General features: G+C 42.9%; 1 protein-coding gene across 12 annotated transcripts in view; it reads right to left on the bottom strand.

Annotated features, from left to right (window-relative positions):
• Window positions 1-13,204, bottom strand: part of KIF21A (kinesin family member 21A) — a 91,891-nt gene extending 78,687 nt beyond the window's left edge. For all 12 annotated transcript variants that reach the window (XM_080577485.1, XM_080577493.1, XM_080577496.1 and 9 more), the window contains exon 1: window positions 12,937-13,204. In XM_080577485.1, the coding sequence (XP_080433611.1) occupies window positions 12,937-12,980 (44 nt within the window). In that variant the 5' untranslated portion in view covers window positions 12,981-13,204. The remainder of the gene's footprint in view (window positions 1-12,936) is intronic.
• Window positions 13,205-24,518: the final 11,314 nt, after the last annotated feature.

Here is a 24,518-nt window from a genome sequence, read left to right as displayed (position 1 = left end):
GGTCGTAACCTGGGGTACCACAGCCACTTACTCTCAGCTCGTACCCTGCATTTCCTAGCAGCCGATGCAAAGCAGAGCATTTGGGTTGTTGGCTCCCAGGCTACGGCAGCACTGGGAGATTGTTGACTCCCCTCGACAGCAGCAGAGGGGCCTTGCCAAGGCAGCAGAAACGCAGCAACACCAATTCAGCAGCTGGAAGATGGTACAGCAGTGACACTCCACCTCGAACCTGCTGCCACAGCAGGAACAACCAGCAACACTTGCTAGAGCCACGTTTAAATGAAAAAAAGGATCAAGAGAGAACCTGACATTTACAGTCCCTTGTCACCTACCTTAGTTAACAATTTAAAACAAAAAAACTAGACTAGGGCTCATAAACAAATGAGGAAAAACCTGACCCAAAAAAGAAATTGATTTTCTTTTCTATGGAAAAAACTTAAAACCAACAAACGATTTCCTTGTGCAATCTGAAGCTCTCCTGTGATTTTTGCGTCAGCCCCCAGCATACTGAACTGAAGAAGCCCAGTATGTAATGGCACATAATTGAGGATATCCGGAAAGATCTGTGGATTAAAAGAAAGGAACAAAGCTCTGGCTGTGTCTTTTTTGAACTTTTTAGACGCAACAATAAAACTGAAAAATCCCTGGTGCTACACTGTCTTGTTATTGCTACCTAGCTGGAGGGGATGAGAGGGAGAGCTCTGAGGGTCCATTTCCTTTGGGAACAAAATGTTTCAGCTATTTACAGATTAATTGAAGACATCCCCTACATTTGTGCTGCAATTGGACACAACTCAAACAGACATTCATACCAAATAAATCCTCAGGAGATGAGCTTATTGATATCCCACCACCAGAGGTGACCCTATAAATAGGGACAGGTGTCCAAAGCCTTATAGCTTAGTCCTGTACTGAAAGAAAAAAAACAAACAAACAACAACACTAAAACAAGTTACACAGATTATTTAAGCAGTGCCAGCTTTGGAAGAGAGACGGCCAGTGACCCCGAACTGAGCGTTTGCTCATGCTGGCACACAGAACTGGGGACGCTGGTGTATGGAGAGCGACTCTTTGCTCAGTCAGATAATAACAGGACAAGGGGGAATGGTTTTAAACGAAAAGAGCGGAGATTTAGATTAGAGGTTAGGAGGAAATTCTTTACTCAGAGGGTGGTGAGGCACTGGCACAGGCTGCCCAGAGAGGTCATGGATGCCCCATCCCTGGAGGTGTTTAAGACCAGGATAAACGGGGCTTTGGGCTACGTGTTCTAGTGGGAGGTGTCCCTGCCCCTGGCAGGGGGTTGGAACTGGGTGAGCTTTGAGGTCCCTTCCAACCCGAGCCATCCTGTGATTCTACGATATAGGTCACATACGGCACTGCCCAGCCAAACAGCTCATACACCCAGACAATTCCCAGTACTGGCAACAACTGTAGCACTTCTCTCTCCCAGAGAGAAAATAAAGCCCTTGAACACAAAAGCTCTTTCAGCTATTTCTCCCAGCAGCACATTATAAGTTATACATCAAGTATCACTTTACATCGACCAACACCAGTGCTCACATGCTAATAAATCCATCAGTGTGTGTTTTTGCCCACCAGTTTTTCTTCTGGTGCTTTCCACATCTACATCTAAGATCTCCAGAGACAGAGCCTTCAGCCTCAGAGGACAACCAGATAAGGAAAATAAATTTTTATAATCCAATTCATATTTTGTACTAAAAGTAAAGTGACTCAGAGAGAAAATGTCTCACAATGAGTTGAATGAATTAATATCTGAAACCCTGGGTTACAATACCTTAAATTCATGCCTTAAACTGACTGGCTCTGAGGGGTGGCATTCAAAACCCCTTTGGAGGATCTGACATCAGAAGCTAGAGACAGATCTTGCCAAAACTGGAGACAATGAAGCAGCAAATACAGCATTAACTGTCAATGAAGAACCAAGCCCAAACCCTATATCCCACAGCAAACAGTAAGAGTGACTAAAGGAAAGCCAAGTGTACAAGTTTCGTATACGAAATACAGCTATTATCTTTAAACCACTTATGCATTAGTAAATTAAATTCAAATTACAGCACTGTTGCCTATTTTGAACAGAAAGTGGGTTAACAGTCAGGATCCCAGAGTTCATTTCTATTATCAGAATGGAAAAACACCCCAATGCCAATTGATGCAGCTTTGGGGCAGAGGGCAGGCCCTCTCACACACATGGCTGTGCTGCAGTGACCATCCCCTCTCTGCTGCGGGGGCACACAGGAGAGCTGCTTTCACAAAAGGATGTTGAGCCGTACATCACCAGCATTCTGCCCCACCTGACAGTCCTTGGTTGGACACACGGCCTTCCCAAAAACACTTTAAGCTAAAAGAGGAAATAGGCAAGTATGAATTACAGAGTACACATGAAAAATAAAAATTAAAAGAGTCTTCTGGCTAGACCACGTCAAATTTCCTCGACATATCTGATAAAGCTGGTTAGTCAGTAGCATTTCCTAGTGGCAGCCTGAGAAATCCAAAGCAGTAGGTGTTGTCCAGGAAAGATGCAGATGTCGGGAGCTTCAAAGGACTTTCCCCAGTCCCCCAGTACACGCCTCTGTTTCAAACAGACTGAACTTCAACCAGACAACTCAGACACGGATACTAGGCAGGCATCCAACAACACAAACCAAAGTGAATGTTACTTTGCCCAATGCTCGGCAGTCATTATGGGAGCACACAAATACAGAGGAGAAGAGGAAAAAAAAAAAAAACAGACTCTTGAAAATTTAAAAATCCATTTCTCCAAGGACAGGACAAAAATGGATAATGCACAAATTATAACTAATTTCCTAAGAGTCATGAGAAACTGTTCCAAGATATGTAACCAACGTTTTGGTTGTATTCACAAGATCATCACATGCTTCATGCGATAAAGCAATGACTACTGCTTGCGTTTCTTTCCGACTTACAGAAAATATATTGAACAAACCAAAACTGAAAGAATGAAACCTGAATTGTCACGGGCAGGACAGGGAAAAAATTACTCTATGAGATTGTTAAGGAAAGCAAGAACATCTATAAAGCAACTAAACATTAAGCAGTGCTGGAGGTTAATTGTTCTTGTTAGTCAGCTTGGCCAAAAGCATAAATGAGCTTAAACTGTGGCAAAGGTGACTGCCAAGTATTCCCACAGAGAGGAGAGGGAAGCAGATCGTTACCCTTCACTGAATCACATTCCAAAGGCCTCCACAGCAGCAACATCACACCTATCGTGAAGCAGCCTTCAAGACCAGGGGGTGGCAGGGAATAGACTTCAGAACAAGAAGAATCTATTAACCATGCAAACCGAAACAAAAGCCTCAACTACTTCATGCTGCGGATGCTTACAACACATTACCTCCCAACAGCAGCCTTATCATCACCACCACTGCACGCCCGTCAGTCTGCCAAGGCCCTGCTATGTCCTTCATACTCAGAACCCATCTGGAGAAGAGGCTGGGGTCCCTTTGCTGAAGCCCTCCCCCACATCTCACCCTTTTCAAGACTATACACATGGAGTTCTTCAATATCTTGCTGGCTTTTAGCTCTTGCCTGTTCTCTTCCAATACCTGAGAAGATGACCAAGACGACCAAGCCAAGCTCCTTACTGAGGCTAGGAGAACAAGAGACAGTAGTCATAAACTAAAGCAAGAGACTTCCCAGGGTGGCGTAAGGAAAATGTTTTCCCCATGAGGACAGCCATGTATTGGCTTCCCAGAGAGACCGAGGACTCTCCACTCTTGAAGGTTTTTCCAAGACCGAATAACTCGATAGAGCCCTGAGCAACATGGCCTGAATTTAGTTTTGACCATGCTTTGGGTGGAAGGTTGGTTCGGATGACCTCCGGAGTTCCCTCCATACTTGAATTAGTCTAAGCTTACCCTTCCAAATTTCCAAAGCTTTATTGTTAACGTGGACATTGTCATACCTCTGTAAGCATATTGTGGCCTCTGAACGGGATCATTCAGCTGCTGAATGCAGGCCTTGGCACTGAACATGCAGCTCCATGGAATTACAGGCAACTGAGATGGAAAAGACCTGGAAGGTCAGAGGGTTTATTCACCCACTCTACCCTTCTGTACCAATATCAGCTATGTCCAAAGCGTTCCTGGCAGACAGAAGTTTGAGCTGGTTTTAGAAGTCTCTCCTATGGGCAATTTCACAGCTCCACAAACAAACTGCTCCAGGACATCCATCCTTACAACAGTAAACAGTTCTCTTCCTATCTTTTACTTTTCTTAGGGTAAGTCAAGACTATTAACATTTATCCATTTCACCTGGAACATGAAGAACAATTTATTCCCTTTTACTTCGTGTTTGGCTTCAGGTATTTTTTTTTTTTTTTTTGCAGTCTTCACTTCCCATCTCTCACATTACGGAACTGGTCCTGTTCCCTAGATGCCCAGTCATCTCCCTTCTCTCCTGAATTGCCTCTAAATACAATTAATTAGTCTGCATTTGTCTCGAACAGTGGCACCCTAAACTGAACACTGGACATCAGCCAACACATTATCAGTACATTATCAAGGTATAAGTTACTTCATGCCTTGCATAAAAACTCCATTTTCTCTATATACTATTTTTTTTTTGCCACAATGTTTGTTTCATGATCAATTTTTATGCATTATTTATAATCGCTTGAATTCTTGCCTATAACAACAGCAGAGAGCTCACTTGCCCTTTACGTTCAGTCAACTAGTATCCAAGATATAGGCTAACACCATTTTCTGTAAGTCTCCTCTTCCTCCCCCAAAATGTCTTGGTGTTCACCAGTCACAAGAGTTTAAAATCAACCCCTGCTTTTGGGGTTGAAAGTACCGAACAGAGCACTTTCATCTAAACCTCTCAACTGTAGAATGTTTCTTCCTCTTCTGGGCCTAGCAAGGCTTTATTCGTTGACACGTAAAGAACGATGAAGAGCCTGTCTGTTCCCCCAAAGGCTTTGGGGAAAACAGATGAAGCAGACCTACACAGCCAAGACAGCAGGTTGGCTAGATGACCAGCCAATGTAGGTCACTTCAGGGGCCACGAGCAGGAAAAGAATCAGCCTGAAGCTTTTGGGAGGACAAAACAAAACAACAAAAAAAAAGAGGACAATTAAGTGTCAGTGTAACTAAACATCAAATAACTTACCTGACAATACCAGTTCAGTCCTACCTCTGATCTGATTTTTAGAGCTCACTGAACACCAGCCAGAACACTTTTTGCTGAACTCAAAGTTCTGCTAATGAAGATCACAAGGTCAGTTTCATTGTTCCTGAGTGACGAGCTGGCTGATTAGATCAGAAGTGTAAATCACACTTTTAGTTACTTAAGTTAAACAGGTGGCCTTCTCTCTGACTTACTACTTCTTCAAACTATAAAAAGAGTAACCCTTCTCTTTTCTCTCATGCCTCGAAAAAATATATATTCAGATATTTATTCCCCCTTAACCCTGTGTGAAAATATTTCATGGTCTTTCATGTGTTTCAAACAATTTGCTTATAAAACACATTAACCTTTCTTAAATGTACCAATCATTCACTCTTATGATATAATTGTAACTAGAAAAAGAAAATAGGGGAACAATCAATACCGCCTAGTCTCCAAAGTAACGTGTATAGATAAGACTTTAAAGAACAAACAAAACGAAAAAAAATCCACGTTTATCAACATTGCTAACAAGTTACATAGTTCAGTATAATGTCATGACTGACATTAATACTCTGCAGCTATACAGCTTTCCAGGTTTAAATGCCGCATTACCTTTGGTGTTTCAGTTGTCTTCTGTTTAAGACTGCTATCATGGATAGAAATAAAAGGAAAAAAAATAGTGAATGAAAATGACAAAGAAGAAATACACAGGTTGTTGGCTTCTGTCCCAACAAAGACAATAACCAAGTGGTTGGTCATTGACCCAAGACACGGCAGACCTTTGTTCAAAAACTCTGTATTAGATTAGTCTAGACAAACTAGACTAAGAAGAATGTTTGAACAAAATCTTCCTTTATCAAAAGAAACCAGGGCAGAAAAGATAGTCAGACTTTGAGATGTCTAATGAGAGAGGAACATTTCCTGTCCGGTCCTATTAGCTATATCCTTCTGCATGTTCAGCTCTGCTAGCTGAACCAGCATGCTACAGCCCTTTAACTCTTACCCACCTCAAGAATCATGCTTTATTGATGTTCTTAAAGGATCGATTATGCTGAAAATAAATGAAAGGGGAGTGAGGGGGAGATCGGTGTCCTTCTAGCTACCGTACACAAGAGAAAGCATTGCAGGAAACCTGGAGGACTTGAAGAATGGAGAATCTGCATTAAATGTAAAACATCCTCCCAAAGAGCTAAGTATTTATTGACCAACTGAACTACGTAGCATTCCTGTAGCAGTACAAACACAAGAACCAGCTGTGAGAAAGAAAAGTTATCCAGACAACAAATGCTTGAATCCATTCTTAAAACCAACAGCAGGAAAGCACTCTTTAGCTTGAATGCACAAGAATTACTGTGTGTGAGGAACAATAATATCAGAAGCTTTTGCTAAGGTTGTGTTGCTGCCAAGGCTTATGTTTGGAGGCTACACATGGCTAAGGGGACATGGCGTGGATGTAAGCACTCCAAACCCCTATCACCCACCCCAATTACACGCACTCCGCAAGTGAGCACTTCAGACCAGTCCCTGCAGCATATGAAAAGATTTTTACTCTGTGACCTATAAAAACAACTGGTTTTAATCACACATTACAAGAAATGCACCAGTTCAAAGAAATTACTCTTTTCAGGACCAACATGAACAACTTCAAGGAAGGAAAAGTTTCACAAATATGTCCCTTCACGGATTTTTCCAAGGCAATGCATGTGGTTCACAGTTTAAAACACCCACTGAACAGGCCTTCTCCACACATCAAAGCCACCAGGCCACCGACCTGCAAACCCTTTCACTGCTCTCCATTTGCATCTTGTTGCTATGGCAAATGCATCAAACAAGAGAACTGGTTGGAAAAATAAGGCTGCGTTTCTGCCTTTAGTCACACAGGAGCAGACGTTTCTTTCAGCAAAGTTTCACCAGGGAAAACTGGCAATAAACACAGAGGACTACAAAAAAAGAGGAAGAACAGGAAGAAAACGAACAAGATTTAAAACATTTTGAGAGTAGAGGGGAAAGAGGACACAAGGAAAAGGCACAGCTCATGTAGTTACTCTTGCTGGACTCGTTCAGATGGTGTTTGATTTCTAATTAAACTTTCTTGTTCTCCAGTTCAAACAATACTTTTAACTTCTTGCGAGTATTTTACATGGGAATTAAATTAGTATAAGAAAAAAATCCTGTGCCCCAGCAGCCCCAGATATGACAGAATACTGAATCTTTTCCTTAAGCAGATAAAAAGGCACCTCAAATGGCTTTAATTCCCCAGCAGCAGTCAGGTAACGTAAGAGGAAAGCAAGAATTCCAGCAGCCATCTCAGGCAGGGCAGCAAGGGCAACCTGTAAAACACTTAAAGCAAATAAAGGGAAAGCAGAGGGAGGGAGCGAGGCTGCCTCCATCCCAAGCACAAGGGTCATTCACCTACTGTAGAAGAATTTGCAGAAGTCACACAGAAAAAAGGAAAATGTGAAGCCTTCAGGAGCTCAGTAATAAAGGAACGTCTGAGCCGACAACCTAAACCCAAACTCTCCAAAGAGTGTAGCAAAGGAAATACCACCAAATGGAAACGGGAGTTTAATTCGCTTAGAAAATCCAAAGTCTTCTACAAACTTTAGGAAATGCCAAGTTAAAAACACAATTCACCCACAAGTATGGACAGACTGATACCACTCATTGCCTTTTTCTCCCCCCCCCCCCCCCCCCCCTTTTTTAATTCAAGATACATTCATCTTTTGGCATGGAAATTGTAACATCAAGGAAAATGTCTGACTAGGTTTTTTTTCCCCTCCATGAGAGGATGAATTTGTGTTTACATCACGGGTGGTGGAAAGGCAAGTTTATTTCCTAGAAAGCAAGATCACAGATTTCAGCCTGCCCCAAGCAACATCAGTTACGGTTGATCGAGTCAGATATGATGAAACCTGAATTAATTCAGCAGCAGATGGTGCTGTGGGTTTTTTTCAGCTGAAATGCAAAACATATGGATGGAGTGGCATAAAGTTTCAGTGAAGGACAAGGGAATGTTTGTTTAAGTCACGGTACAAAGGGAAACATCAAAACTTACAAAAGATATGAAACGTGAGCTTTCCAAAAACAAAATCTCCTTTGTAGCTTTCCATTAACAGACTCCCTTTCCAAAAGAAGTATTTCCCAACACCTGACATGACTCAAAAAATTACTATTTGATACTGTTCAACAATTTTTTTGTCTTTGGCAGGGAATACTTGCATACTGCTAGACTGAACTTCATTAATACTCAACTTTCCAAGACATTTTGCCCCAAAACTTTCAAACCTTCACATAATTACAGCTGGATGATAATAATTGTCTAATAAAAGGAAACCTTTGGCTCATTTTTAGGAGCCAATTCACAGTACTCTAATGTATTGCTGTTGCTTATCTACTTACAGACTGATTTATACAGCGTGAGAACGCTTAGCGCTGTATGGGAAGCACAAACGAGAGCCTCTGCCCGCCAGAGCTTAGGATGTATATACCACAGCATACACGGCCACTCGTCTGACATTTCAGGATCTATTCGTGGCAGGAAGCTTAGACACAACACTAAGTGTTTGCAGAACAGCAGCCTAAGAAAGAAAATTAATTTCAACAGCCGAAGGGCGTCAAAGCACAGCTACCAAAAAAAAAAAAAAGCCAGGTTCCCTCCACTCAGCTGCTTATTTTCTGGTGTGCAATAGCTGAGTCTGTCACAGAGGAAAAAAAAAAAAACTTTGGTGCAATCAGAAAAAAGTGCTGAGAAGGGGAATGCAAAAGGTGAAAAGGTAGACAAACAGTAGATGGGGTGAAAAAAACACAGAAACAAGCAAAGGAGGAAAAAAACGCAGAAGAGAGCCAACTGGTCACGTAGTTCAAGAACTAGGGCCAGGGTAGGAACAAATCCAGTGTTTCCATAACAAATCTATGCCTTGGAAGGCTAAGGTTACACGGCTTGAACGCAGCCCGTTTGCCTTATCAAAAGTTAACAGTGCGTCCTGATTTCATGCCACAAACAGCCTGATTGGTTGCTAAATTTATGCTCCCAAATTGTATTAGTAATCAGCAGGCCTTTCTAGAGTGCCCCATCTCCCCTTTTGGAATGCCAGAAATAGAAGTTTTTAATTCTTGAGCTACAATTACCACTTCCCCTGTTATTTAAGAAGTTTCCTGATAGAGGCGGTACATTTTGTGCACATCATTTCCATGCTTGGCAAACACCAAGACTTCAGGGAAGCGAAGCGGTGTTACGAAGTGTTGCAGACACCCAGGGCGGGTACAAGAAGGGCACTTTTAAGATGTTTCAGGGAAGAGCTGGCGGCCAGATCCCCCGGCTACTCTGCACAGGTGAGGAAGAGGGGAGCAGTTCTCCCCCTCTTGGCACGAGGGATGGAACACAGGAGAGATGCTGATCGCAGCAGCACTCTTGTTATCTTGCCAAAGCAGGGAAGAAGGCACATCTTTCACCACGACAGCACACCCAACGCCAGAGCCCCATTTCCTTTAGCTTCACCAACCACCAATTCATGTCCTTTTATTGTCCGCTCCACCCGAGGTGTCACCCAGCCACGTGTCAATAGCCATTTTACTTGACCGGTGGTCAGCTTCCCGAGCGATTCATCTTTTCACATAACTCTTCGTTATTTCTTCTTTTTTTTTTTTTCCCCCATTTAGCATCTGACAAGGCAGCGTTACAAATCAACACTGAAGCTTATCATCTGTGTGTCTGGGACGTTCAATGACTCACAGTGAATCAAGCTCGTCCTTCTTCGGAGAACCAGAAGACAGATGTTTACTACAGCGTTGACGTCTTCTGCATAACAGGATCCACGTAACAGACATCTTTCCATGCTCCATCAGAGAGAAGTCCTCCAAGCAAGCCTCCTGGTGACTTCCATCCACACATTATTATTCTTCAGCAGTTCCCTTGTCTAGCCTGCATCCAAAAGTGCAAAGGACCTAAGCCCAACTTTCTGGTCTGCTTAGACCAGCACTGGTAGGATGCTGGAACTGTACCACTGCAAGCTACAAGGAGCGAGGGCAGGCACTGCTACCTCTGCTCCTGGAGCTATTTCAAGCCCTGCGAACCCAGCCAAGCCCCGGACAGCTCGCACCATGACCCTGTGTGCAGCACGGACACAAACTGCTGGCTAGTGAGATCCTCAATGTTACGTGAGACCTTCACCTGCCCAGGAAACCTGTACGCTATACTTTGGCTGCAGACACCACTAACATGGCAAGACGCAGAAATTTGGAACTATAACTGACATCCTTTCATGGACTTGGTTCCAGAAACAGCTGCCCGACATTTCCACCATTTCATAGCCTCCTCAGCAAAATCTTCACACGCTGAAGAGACTTTTTGAAAAGCAAGACGGTAATTTCAGATTTGCCAAGAGGATAGCTTTTCACATTTAAAAGAAAAAACAGCCACCTGATTAGGTAACTATCACAGGGGCTCTCTAATTTCATCTGAAAGCAGACACTACGCACAGTCAGACAGAGGAATGCAAAGAGCCAGGCTCTTTGTTGAAGGAGCAGACCATCATCAAAATCTGAGTCCACAAGTCTTTCAGAGGCGGTTGACAATGAAGAAAGAATTTTTTTTCTTAATTGGGGAATTTTACATTAGTTACTGGATTATATGGCAAACTATTTTCAGCTTTCATGCTTCACTAAACCGGAGTATTTAGTTCATCGCTCACAAACCCATTATTACACTGAAGAAAATGGAGAGCAATTAGCATACAAAATGATAGCTTAAAGGTGGTGTTAATTGGAAAGAAATATTTTTAATGGTGTTGTATACAATTAAGTGAGATAACCATGTTCTGGGAAAAAAAAAACAATTTGCTAAACCATTTCAGTAATGTCTGTTCTTCAGCTGATGTTTCAAGTTTAAGCAAATTCAGTGCTGCAGCAGGTTCAGTGCGATACGCCTTTGAAATACCTCGGTTCAGCCACTACCACGTGGGTTGCAACCTAAAAGCTGGTCCTCCCGTTGAGCAAGCCATGTTCAGAAAACATACATATCAGAACAAAGACTAAATCATCGCAACAGTGGAGATCATCACTGAATTAAGCTCAAGTTCCCCAAAAGAACTGAAGAAGGAGAAGAAAACAGAATCCAGTTTTCATAGCGCGCTGTACAGCAATGCGCTGATGCAACTGGTCTTGCAACTCATGGTGTGTTATAGGACCTCACAAAATACACAACCAGAAACAGCAGAAAACAATCTAAACAGAGTCACTGGTGGGGAAAGAGTAATTGTGCACGCTTTTGTTCATGATTTCTAAGCAGAGAAGGAGAAATCTTGTACATGAATAGTTAATCTTCCAGAGGAAGAAAGCAGACAGGAGGAAAGATGTAATCCCTCATTACCAGTGAACTATACTCAGATATAAGGTGTTAGTTATACAAAGGTATTACAGAAATGTGCCTTGTAACGTCTGGGATTTGTTTTAAGAGCTACAGTGAACTATTTTAATCCAGCTGAGTGATGTTAATTCACTTTTACAAATTTTTTGCCAGATACTATTTCTAATCTATTCATCGCACATCTACAGCCATAAACCTATTTGCACCAGTAGCTTTTATTTAATTCCTAGTTACAACAACCCTTTGTATTTTAAATGAACTTCTACATCACTATTTTTTTTGGCTCGGGAGATATTTAATATTTTCTTCAAATGACAGAGCAGTCTGCTAACCTGTAACACGCCCTATTTTTAGAATCACACCTATCTCATATTTTCCCTTTTGAAAACACAGCCTAATTACGCTCTGGAATAATACCTCCCTGTATTTTTATGTGAAAAAGGGCTTCAACAGACACCACTCACAAAAGCATCTCTCCACACAGACAACGCTACCACAAGCAGACTTTAATGAACAACTGCAGCATAAGCCCCACGTTAGCGTGCAGGGGCGGCGTTTCTCTGTTCACCCAAAGTGCTATTGAACTGTTGCCCCCACAAGCACGTACCCACAACAGCATTCAGCGGCATCGCCTATTCCTACGGCCTTCATCCAAAAAAAAAGATCCATGCCCTCTGTTTGCCTGCACAACCCCTATTTATCTAATAAGGTGAAATGGAAGCAGTAAAGACCAACTGGTAGGGACAGACCTTCCCCTACAGCCTGTTTTCTTGTGGCACAATACTCCAGATGCATCAGCATATAATATAAATATCAAATATTCCAAATATCAGCATATAATATAAAGAATCTTCTTTAAAGGAAAAAAAGACGTCATCATTCAGCATTGCAACCAAAACCCAAATATTGACGTTTTATATATGGGTGCATGCGTGGGTATATTTCCTCTTATGTTTGAATTATGTAAAGGCATCTTGAAAGCGAAGACATCCGTGGGCTAATCTGGAAGTTCTTCAAACAATGAAATAATATCTTCCCATAGAAAACCGAGAAGAGCCAAGAGTTCACTGATGAACACCAGATTTTTATCTCCGATAAAAGAGCAATTTGAATTAGCTGATGTTTCAAAATGATTTAAGCTCCACTCCCACTACGGCTTCTACATAGAGTTATTCATGTGTAGTGTGAGCAGCCTCACGGAAACCCATCCATGCAATTTTAGGTACAAGGTTTACGGGTGGGAGAAGAAAAACCCTTTATCATCCTAGGCTGCTCTGGCAGAGCTTCGCGATGCAAACGGCTGGAGCCGAGGGGCTGCCTTTCCCCGATGAGTAAGCGTTTGCAGCGTGTGGCCGCGGTTAGCCCCGATATTTTTAGGGTTTTGCAGCTCTTCCCCCCCTCTACACACACACCCCGCTTCTTACCTGACCGCCACCCGCACCGAGCTCTCGTCCTGGCCGGCCGACATGGTGCCGGGCGGGCCGGGAGAGCGGCCCCGCCGCGCCGGGGAGGGTCCCCTGGCGACGGAGAAGGACGAGGAGGAAGAGGAGAAGGACGAAGAAGAGGAGGAGGACAAGGCGGAGGCAGCGGCTCCCCCCCCCTCACCTCCTCCACCTCCCCTCTCCAGCCATTTTGGGTGCCCGAGTCGCTAGGTGGCGGCGCTCCTCCCCTCACACACACACACCCCGCTCCGGCCCTGGGCGGGGAGAGCCGTCAGCCCGCCCGCCGGCCTGTCAGTCAGTCAGTCCGTCAGTCCGTCAGTCAGTCAGTCTGTCAGTCTGTCCGCCTGTCCGTCTGTCCATCTGTCTGTCAGTCACCCCACAGGCCGAGGTCTGGCCCGCTGTCCTCTTCCCCGACCGAAACGCGCGGTTTGCAGTTGGAAACCCTGTGGGCGGCTGACAGGAATTTCTGATGCCAGTGGTACCCCCTGCCAGGAGACAAGCCCGGTTGTTTTGCCCAAAACAACCCGCATTCCTAAGGGAGGCTTTCTGTCAGAATAAGCCCTTTTTTTTTTTTTTTTTTAAATTGTAGCGGTATGCTAAAAACCTTGTGCTTCAGGTTGTTTGGTAGCAAATACTGCTCGCTGCCGGGCCCTGGCCTCTCTCAGAGGTGGGCAGGTGAGGTCTGACCGTCGGACAGGGCTTCTGGCCATCCACGTCTCTTCCACAAGCAAGCCCCCCTCAGGAGAAGAAATCCACTGTGTCATCATTACTCTGCATGTTTCTCCTCCTTGCTCGCTCACCCTCTTCTGTTCTCCTTGATTCACTTAGGGATTGTAGCGTTTCCAGAAAGCGGCTGGCCTGGAGGTTGCTGTACAAAATGGTGGTCTCCTGTGCTCTTCTGAATCACGTAGCACCGCCATACACAGCTCCGATGTCGATGGAAAACAGGGCGGTTTAAGCTCCGCAGCATATCCCTGAGGTGTGCTGACATAACATTTACTGGAAGGGCAGAAAAATGGAGGCGCAGGTAGTTCAGGCTGCAGCCGCCTCAGGAACCTGGTACACACAGAATAAAACCTAATTTTCCCTGGGCTTCCAGCCATATTCTCTATTTTATGCCATAGGAAAAATGTTTTGCTTTTTTTTTTTTTTCACAATATTTTATAGATAATAGATAAAGTTCTCACAGATTAATTGTGTTAGCATTCGTGCAAAATAGCTTCAAAATGAAAGTGATAGAAAGCTCATAGTTCAGGGCGTTTCCACCTAGTGGGACCTAAACACTCCTGACGGTGTTGTGCATTTACCTTTATTATACTGAGCTACTTAACAATAGCTCCGTGGTGAGTGGCCTCCTATAGCATATCATATATCATAATTTATTTACATCAGATTTACCACTCAAGCTAAAAATAAAGCTTAAGCAAACATGGAAAATACAAAGGTTATTATGTTTTCGCTGTAATAGCTTTAGCAAAGTGGATACTTTCTTATCCAAATGTATCCAATACTTCTTTCCGGTTGACACAGCTACAGTGCTAATGTAACAAACACATTAAAGCCGAATTTGTACTTGTACATCACTCTGCATGTGTTCCACGCAGCATCTTTAGCTGGGTAGGCCCCAGCAGAGCAAAGCCTTATCAACCTCACCCTGAGCATGCGTACAAGCCTGCAGGTCCGCGCCTCCAGCTCTCCACAGCATGAGCTGTGCTAAATGCCCAGCCAGCAGCTGCAGGAGCCGTCTGTGACATTCCCGTCTGCTCAGACCCAGGATCACACTCTAGAACTTGCCAGGGCCATTTCTTTTCTATCCCTCCTGAACCCCTAGACATTTCTCTCAGCCTGATCACATTCAACCCTCTCTCTTGTGCTTTGAAAATGAATTTAGCAAAGTCAGTCTGGCAGAACTCCTCCTGAGCTTAATATCACTCATACAGCTGGGTCAGTATTTACATCTCAATCATAAAAGATTTACCTTTATGACAAAGATTTTTTATCTGCATTGGGATTAAACAGAAAGTCAGAAGTATGGGTGTAAAAACTAGTTTGGGTGGTAAAACTGTTCTCTTGTCATTTATGGTTATTTTGGTCTTATAATATCCTGTTAACCTTTTCTATCCTAAAGATTTCAGTCCAATGAGAGACTCCTCTGAAAATAATAAAACAAGTTACATTTAGCTTCTTGACATTTCACGTAAATTTCCTGTTCTGTGACCATTCAGATGTAAACCAGGAAAAAGACATAGGTCCTATTTCCTTAATGACAGATTTTTCCCTGTATTCCCTGTTTTGAGAAAATAACAGTCCTTTTATTTAAATGAACTGTTTTATTTTGGGTTTTCCCTATTCCTTTAATATAAGCAAGTATTCTGCTATACTGTTACGTTGGTTGGCTCAGGAAACTTAAATCACTTCTGCTTTTCCTTTCTTATAATGTGGTTGACCTGTGCTCTCCAGCATCATATTCACCTCGTTGGAGGATTAGCTTGAATAAATAAGGGCACAATCACTCCCTCTCTTTCATCGTCTATACTGCCAATGACTTGTTTATCTTTAATAAAGCTATATTGTAACTCTTACAGACTTGTGAAACCTCACAGCTGAAGAATGAGCTGGGAGGGTGCCCTCTCCTCATGCTCCTCAACATGCCTACAGGCAGGACCCGCAGCAGAGCACCACTGTGGACTCCCAGGCACAGGCACCAGGCACGGCTGGTCACCCCCGGTCAGCTGCAGAGGCTCCCAGAGAGGGGACAAACTGTAAAACTGGGGAGTAGCCAGGGACTTTATGGCTCTGATCCCTGCTCAGCGCGTTGAGGAGGACTTCTAGGAGCATCGTGCCTTGGCAGCAGTCCCATGTCACGGCTGGTACACTTTCACCCCTCCATTCTGCTCTGTGACTCAGTGCCACGAGCTTCATCCACTGGGCAAACAAACAAAGGTCTGCATTTGGACGGGCGAGGGCTCTGACTGACAAATACACACACGTGCATGCACATGCACAGCTGCACAGATGGGGAAGCTCCTCGTATTGTTCCTCAAGCGTCAGAAATTACAGAGCCGAACATCACGAGCTGTACACAGTCATGATGAGCAGCTCATCGGTCTGTGGAGAGCAATGAGTCACCCTTATGCTCAGTCGTCTCCACCTAGATGTCCAAGCCCCAAGTCTTGGGCCTCGTAATGTTTGTGGCCAGGTTGCCTAGGTCGTGCATGTGCCACATAGGTTGATTTTGAAAAGACCTAATTAAAGAACTGCAAGACCACTTAGAGCAGTAGAGCCTTAACTTCAGATATTTTAACTGTGATAATTTACTGATGCTAACCAAGCTAGTTCAATCAAAGGTCCAGCTGGCTGGTTAGGGCCATGCTAAGGGGGTTGACTATGACTTTGAGCTGCTGGAAATATCCTTTAGTTCTGAGAAGAGATTCTATTGATGGAAATAATACAAAAGTGCTAGAGAATAATGATGCTGAGACAATTTACAGCCACGAGGATCTAGCCCATGATGTTTTGACAGTTTTTTTGTTTGTTTGTTTGTTTTTAAGATTTCACTATACAAAACCTTATCAGACAACAGCCAGACATGCATAATACAGCTGTGATGTTTTCTAGTGCTGTTTCTGCTAAGTAGTCAAGGTGAGACTGTTTTATTGAGACAGGCAGTAACAGCTGAAATTACTAATTTCTGGTAAACCTGTATTAACTAGAGCAAATACAGTATGACTACTAGAAGACTTCAAGCAAGATGTGTGGGTTTTATCAAGTTAAACACTAGGTCCACCATTCTAGAAGTCAGATATTCTTCTGGATACTGAAATGTTCATGAGCTATAAAAGAAAGGCACTAATGCTTTGTTCTGAAAATTCAATATATCTAATCATCTGCATAATTTATGCAATCTTATCAAATTCTCTCACATGAAATAAATAGCTGGGATATCATCTTTTTAATGACTATTGTTTTCTTCAATCTGTATAATAAATAAATTATTTTTAACTGCATGCCATCCACAAAGTATTCTGTGATTTTGGCATGACACATTATGAAGCCTAAATGTATATGCAAATATGACACAAAATGTACATTCTAATGATCTTTTCTTTCACATTCAGTCATATGATAATTTGAAAAAAGTGTGGAGATCTTTGCTCATCATGTAAGGGATTATATATTTGCTCAATAGTTTTTTCCTTGTCCTAGTCTGTCATAATTCTACGAATTGTATGGCCCAATAATTACTTGTATTCCAGCATCTTCTGACACAGGAAGGGTGACTGGACTCCCATGAAAATGGACTTCATGAGCTGTTGCTGATTGAAATTAAGTCAGCAATATTCACCCTTCAGCAGTAATCACACCATTTTATTTAATAAGCACTAAATTCTTCAGCATTGAAGTATATAGTGCTTCTGGGTTTCTTCTTGGCAAAGTCAAACTTTTGTTTGCATTTTCCAAGTGATGCCTTAGGGTTACGTGAACCTTAGGCTTTTCCACAGTCAGCTTTTGAAAGATCTTCACTACACACTAAACTAAACTTCCTGAAACTGTTACATCTTGATTTTTAAGGGCTTTCTAGAAGCAACTTTTTCTTCTCTGGCTGGCTTCTCTGTTTCAACTTGCAGGTCTTTGAAAGCAGTCAAGCTTACAGAAAACATATCAAATGCGTTCCAATTTCTTCTCATCACTCACCAAGACTTTTGATCAAACAACAAAGAGGAACAAAAAGAGTCAAACCACTCTAAACTGGCACGTAAAAAGGTATAACAGGGGGGGCTTTGGTTCCAGTTACCATTGAAAACAGGCTGCTGAAGGGAACAGTTGCTTGGCTCATGATGGGACAGGGAAGGTAATCTCAAAGCTGTAAAGCAAGAAAGGAGCACAAGAACATGTTTATATAATCTGAATAACACCAGCTAAGGAAAGGAAACAGGCTGGTTTGGCATAGGTGGCTGTGGAGAGAACATGGTACGGAGACCAGAAGGAATGGGGTGGAGAACGAAGAGAGATCTCTGGAGTCAAAGCCTAGTGATAGCTCTGTAGGGTGGTTCCTGGAGATCAAGAAGTACCAGGAACCTCTAAAGAAAGAAAAAAGGAGATAGGCCTTTTCCATCTACCTTCCAGGAAATGAATGAATTGCAAAAGAGAAAATATGATGAAAAGAAACATGATTAAGGGAACATATCTGGAGCTGAGAACAGGATTCAGTGGGGATAGAGTTGCTACACCATTGTAATTGATGCAGAAATAAGAATTTCTTTATGTAGTAATGCTTTCTATGCACAAAAATTGCACTGTGCTAACCATAGCACTGTTAACAAAGCCGTACAGTTTTTCTCTTCTCTTTGCAGCTCAGAGTGTTTGTGCTATATAACAAAAATGTGCTTGTACCCATACACTTATTTCCCTTTCTTCGGGGCCTAAGTATTGCTGTAACTTGTTCTAGTAAAACCCTTGTCTACACTAATGATTATTCCAAGATAATTATTTTTATATAAATATACACATTGCATTGTATGCCATGTAGCACACATATGCATTAAATCCCTACCAAACCAACACTGCTAGACTAGAAGAAGAAGTAAGAAAAAGAAGAGGGCTGAAATGTATCTCTGAGGAAACCCTCCCCTACGTGATCATAACAGGCACCACTCAAAAAAATAGATTTCGTTAAGGATGAACAGGCCTTTTATGTCACTGTGTTTTAAGAATTTGTAATTTAACTGAGAGCTAGGATCAGCTTTTTTAGATCAAAAATTTGTAAATTTTCGCTGCCAACTGGAAATCCCTTCAGGTATTACAGGAAGAATATAAACAATGGAGATGAGAGAAAAATAGATCAGTCAGTAGCCTTCACAATAACGTAATTCAGTATAATGATTTACGATAACCCTATTCAAATCTAGCAGTCTGTAGAATATATAGATATATAAGATTATATAGAAGATATAACTCAAGTCTTAGCAGGATGAGGCCTTACTTTGGCTTTGAGCTATTAAATACCTCCCGAGGTGCATCCAGTTCCTGCACTTTTTTTTACAAGGGACTCTATACCATGGGTCAGAAACTTCTGCTTCTAAACCTGATTCTCACTAACGCCTTGAAAGAAACCCAAATGCTATGGGATCGGGATGACTGAATTTTATGCTTTTTCCATACTGTTATAAAAGACTAAAGAACCTCCAAAGGAAACGAGTACAAGGCCTACTGGGAGCCAAATCAAGCCTGACTTTTCCCCTTTCTCTTGTGGGGAAACAGAGGCAAGAAGGAAAAGTGAGTTGCAGATGCCCGTAGCAGGGATGGTTGTCAGAACCAGCATCTTGGTTCTAGCAGCCAGCATGGTTGTTAGACCACACCTTAATGAGATGAATTATTAATACAAAAACTGCACGGGAAATTCGTTTCTGCTGCCTCTCACCAGAGCCAGCTGTTCAGACATGAATGTGTCACAGTTGCACAACACCAGTTTTGCCTTAAGGATACAGTTACCCAACATGATGGGGTTTTCATAACAACCCTCCCAACTGTACCCTCATCCTTCCTCTGCCCTTCACCCTTCCCCCATCACCACCATGCTTTCAATTTTGGGTTCGGACTGGACATGTGGAAGGCACCAAAAGACAGGAGTCCCACATAAACACAGCGAACACAGCGTTTGCAGTCCAGGGCAGCCTCCTCGCAGCAGCTGTGCCAACCTGCCTTAGATAAGACAGAAAAAATTAGTTCACGTATTTAAACAACAAGCATCAAAACCTGGCATACTCCAGACAAAATCAGTTTTAAGTTCTCCATCACTGGGAAAATGCTCAGATGAAATTAGTTCCAACGAGGCCAGGAAAGTTGCCATTTTCCTGCAGATCCTACTAATGGCTGTTAGCAGAGGTAGGTCGGTGGCCACTTTTACGATTGCCCTGTCCTCCTGCGTTGTTCTCCCCGGCCTCCTCCCACTGTAGGTACTCACTAGCCACAGCGTGTTTAGGCCCCGGATTGTGAGTTCACTGGGTTTGCACTTGTTTTGCAGGTTTTTAAGCTGAAATCCTATTTCCTAATTGGCATCCTTAGGCATTACCGCAATAAAAAACAACAAATAGAAATAACAAAAACCTAAGGACGGAAGGTGGGCGAAGAAACGCCTAATTGCCTACACAATACTGGGACCACAAGCCACAGGCAGCATGGGGAGCCTGGGGAAGAGCGAGTGGGTGGAGCGTCACCTGCACAACAGAGGGCTGGGCAGGGAAAGAATACGTCTTGCAAGACAAAACTGACTCTTTATTTTGATAGCATCATGGAATTTATAAATTAAGGGATGACAGCTGTAGATTAAGCATGGCACGAGTTGCTTTATTCCCTGTATGCATGCAGCCTGGCTTGGCACTCTCACAGACTCGTGAAAGAAAAAAGAAAGCAGTTGCAACAGTGGTGGAACAAGCCAGGAGGTGTGGGAAGGAGTTCCCAAACAGGGAGCTGTAGGGTTTGCTACACAAGGACCACTGCTACGCAGTAAGAATCGCGTCGTGCCATGGCAGCAGCAGCCACGGCCACTGCTCCAAGCCCTGCAGCAGGCTGCAAGGCCAGGAAAACGCGTGCTTCCAGGTCTGTGCTGGGCTCCACCCAGGCAGAGAAGAGGCATTTGCTCATCCAGGCAGCAGCCACCAGCCGAGCAGCCACTCTTCGCTTTCTCCTGGGAACATGCTGAGCGTTGTTTTCCTCAGTATTTGTTTGAAGTAGTTCTCATACCACTCACTGTATACGTATTGCTTGGAAATGCTTAGGCCAAAGGACAACATGCAGAGCAGTGGCAGACAAAATCTTCTTTAAATTTGCCTCTCTGGACGGGGCGTGCAGGAACAGTTTGCTGCCGAAATGACCGAGGCAGGGCCTTGCGCAGCGGTGAGGAACTTCCGGAATCCATTGCCACAGGAGGTTGGGGAAGCAGACTATTAGCTGGCATAAGAAGGGATTAGACAAGATTTGTGAACAATGCCTCCATTACCAGCTAATAAAAGGAGCAGGCATTTCCAACGACTGGGATCTCAGCAGACTGGACCAGCCGAGGAGGCCAGGTGCACGTGCTCGCCATGAACAGCATCTCCTTCTGCCACCCCTCAGGCCCTACAACCCACATCTCTGTCCAGGCAGCGCTGTGCTGGGAGGCTGGGGCCTTGCAGGCCCTGCTGGCACCTTCAAAACCTCATCCTTGGCCGTGCAGATGGCCAAAACCTGTGTTTGGTTTTGGTTTTCAGCCTGACCCGGCAGGACTTCTCTTAGGGTTTGGCTGGTTAAAGCTCTTAAATGGTGCTGCTCTCACTGAAGAAGGCAACTAGCACAATGCACTTGAAAGAACAAATAGGAATTGGCTTTAAAAACATTCACTTGGCCTCAGAAAAATGGCTGAAAACAATGAGGATGGAGAAACATAAAAAATCTGTTAATACATTAGAAGTTAAACGATGTTTGGGATAGCAGCACAACGGCTCACTCTCCAAAACGTGCTCAAAGCCAGCTATTCCCTCATTCAACAGTGAAAGAAAGAGTGGGCAGCAAACTACCCACGACTTTGCAGCTGTCCCTTCTTCCATCTGAACCCTCTAACTCTATTCAACTTCTCGTACCATGTCTGAACATCCCTATGGCCCTTCCCAGGACCTTTTCCAACTCCACACATCTTGCCCAAAATCGGGGAACTGGAATGGAAACTGGAAACTGCACTCACAATTAGGTGCACCATGGATTTTTACTCTCTTTTTCCCAATCCTTTTGCAACTAAGTCCTGAGACTGGGTTTGTCTGCTTGACAGGCACTGAGCTGACACACATTACCCATAATCTAACATCTTTTTCCTGTGTGGTAATAACAAAAACTCTTTTTTTTTTTTTTCCCCTCTCCAAAATGAAAGATCATTTTCTCCTCTGTCTTTGTGCTCTGACTTTCATTTAGCACATGCTATCAATGAGTCAGTCTGTATTAGGAGATGCTTCTAGGTCTTTTCATAAGGACTGAAATTATTGTCTGCCTTTTCATGGAAAATAGAGATCTCAGCAAAGATTCTCATGAGGCTGCTAATAAAAACGCTGACAGATTTGTACATTGAAAATACGAGGCTCTTTATAGAAAAAACAGCAGGAATGAGGAAGAACTGCAATGGCTGATAGATGGGTGCAAGGGAGAAGACTTAAAATATCTCTTGGTATATATATAGGTATACTTGGCTAAATAACAGCACAGAGTATTCCAACTAAAGAACACAAATATTTGGAGGGAATGAACCAAGGACAGATTACGGTGGAACACAGACCGTGACTGAGAAGAATGGAAAAATAAAAAGAAAATATAGGATATCTTTATGGAAGTAAGAAATCCCTCACCTTCGGGGCACTGCAAACAGCCCTGGGAAAAAAGGACCTGAAGCACTGCCAGTGAGCACTCACAAAAATGGACTCTGTGACCTGATGTATGTCTCCGGGCTTACAGAAGATGACTAATCAACACAGGAAAGCATTCTGTTTCACTTTACATTTTTGCTTACGAGTTTTCTGCTCTTTAAGTCAAGTCCCACTGTAGAAAATAGGACACAATGTCATTAAGAAAAAATAAAAAAAGAAAAAAAAAAGAAAAAAAGAAAGAAAAAGGCAAGCCCATTCCTCTCACAGCAGCCATTGAATATTAATTTCTTAGAGAAAAGAGCACCACCTAGTGCTACTTGCTGTTTGATGCTGAAGTGTCTCCGCATGCTCTGCCTACTGCATGGCCTGATTTTAGTGTTTTCCCACAGTTTGCCCAGCCACGTTTGTCCAAGCCTTAGCAGCAAGGAGCATCCCAGCTCAGGATGAGAGTAGCTGGTTCATCCAGAGCTTGACATCTCTCAGCTGTGTATGCTGAATAAGGCAGCGCCTTGGGCACCTGGATACCGTAATTATGGTTATTTGTCTGATTCATTCAGGCCAGATTCTACTACCCTTACTCACCCAGTGGAGATCTGTGCCTTACTGATAAGCCTCGCTGCTTTCACTGGCATAAAAAACATTAATCAACACTCACAAGACTTAAGGCCGAAGAAAGCAGAAGCCAAACCCTTGCACTTCAAAAAATAGGTGGTATTCTTTGCATTTACCTTCTGAGTCTATACTCAGATCAAACTTTCAAGCGTCTTTTTACAAAGGTGAAAGCTCTGACCATTTTTTTATTATTATTATTAAAATCTCCAGGAGGGAGGTCTTCAAAGAAAACGTTGCTTTCCATGAGAATTGCCTTCACTATCATGAAGATAGATGATATGTAACAATTATTTTTTCATTATTAATTGTTTAAATCCACTATTGCTGGCTTTGTTTTGTTCTTTTGGTTATTAATCAGCACAATGTTTGTTCTCGTATTTTTAACCTTGAAAACCTTCCATTTTGTCTCACGGCTCCAGCTTTTCTGTCACAATGTAATTAAAATTTCAGAAGAAGGGAAGAAACAGGTAAATCAACTCAGAATGATTCCGCATCAGCTATCGTTATTCATTATTTAAATAGCTCCAGACTTGAAGATACATGTAGCATTGGTTATGTGGGCTGATTTACATAAAGATGTCTATAGTAAAATGTCATTTAAAAGTCTTATTCCATTTACATTTGTGAGTTTCCTAAGTGATCTTCAGGAGCCATGCTACCATGGCTGGATTCAGTTTATCTAACAACAGAATTATTTCTTCTCCTTTTTAAAGTATTCAACATTGCACCATTCATTTCAGCTGAAAGATGGTGAAACAACTATTCACATTTCTTCTACATCCTTTGATTTGCAAAATACAGTTTGTCCAGAGAGATTTTAATTTCTGTTTTATAATCCTTCTCATTTTTACCCTACCAGGCAGTCTTTGCAAAGCATATTCTTCACCTGAAAATAAATGATCCAGACTGCCTGCAGTATTTCTGCCATGTTGTACCCGCAGATACCACTTATGGTCATTTCTTACTTGGAACGGGATTTTTCTTTCTAAAATTTCAGGTTGCTTGTTTGGGACGTTTTTCTTTATGTGAAAAGGAAGTTCCTCTTCACATTTTATTTTTAATTTTAATGAATGGAACCTTGATTTATTCTTACATATTTATGCCCTTCCTAAGAAGTGACAGCAGAATTTGCCTGTGTCAGTACGTGTATTTGGATATATACACAGGCTGTTGAATAAGGGTGGTACAAAGCATGGGTAATTATGAAATAATGATGATCTGTGGCCAGATCATGCTCAGCTCCTGCTTTCTGCATGGGACATCAAGGTGCGGGTTGCAAAAAAAAAAACTGATTCAGGACGTCTGTAACCATGCTGGTTCCCCATCCTACTGGGCAGGTCTCAGGCACTTTGTGGTGAAGGAGGAAAAATCCTGTACAGCTTCTGCCCTCGGTGTGCCCCAAACACACTGACTGCTCTGGCTGTGGCGGCACTGATGCCTGCGGTTCACTGGTGGGTGTCTCCGGGGCTTGGTAAGGGGTACGATGTCAACGTGATGTCACGCTACGAAATAAATTGGAAAAGGCTGGCTTTCATTTTGCCTCTTTCCTGTAGTAACGACCGT

The sequence above is a fragment of the Anser brachyrhynchus genome (genome assembly GCF_964034855.1).
Source record: "Anser brachyrhynchus genome assembly, chromosome: 1".
Taxonomy (NCBI): Eukaryota; Metazoa; Chordata; class Aves; order Anseriformes; family Anatidae; genus Anser; species Anser brachyrhynchus.
The sequence above is the reverse complement of the archived record's forward strand: the minus strand, read 5'-3'. Positions and strand labels throughout refer to the sequence as shown.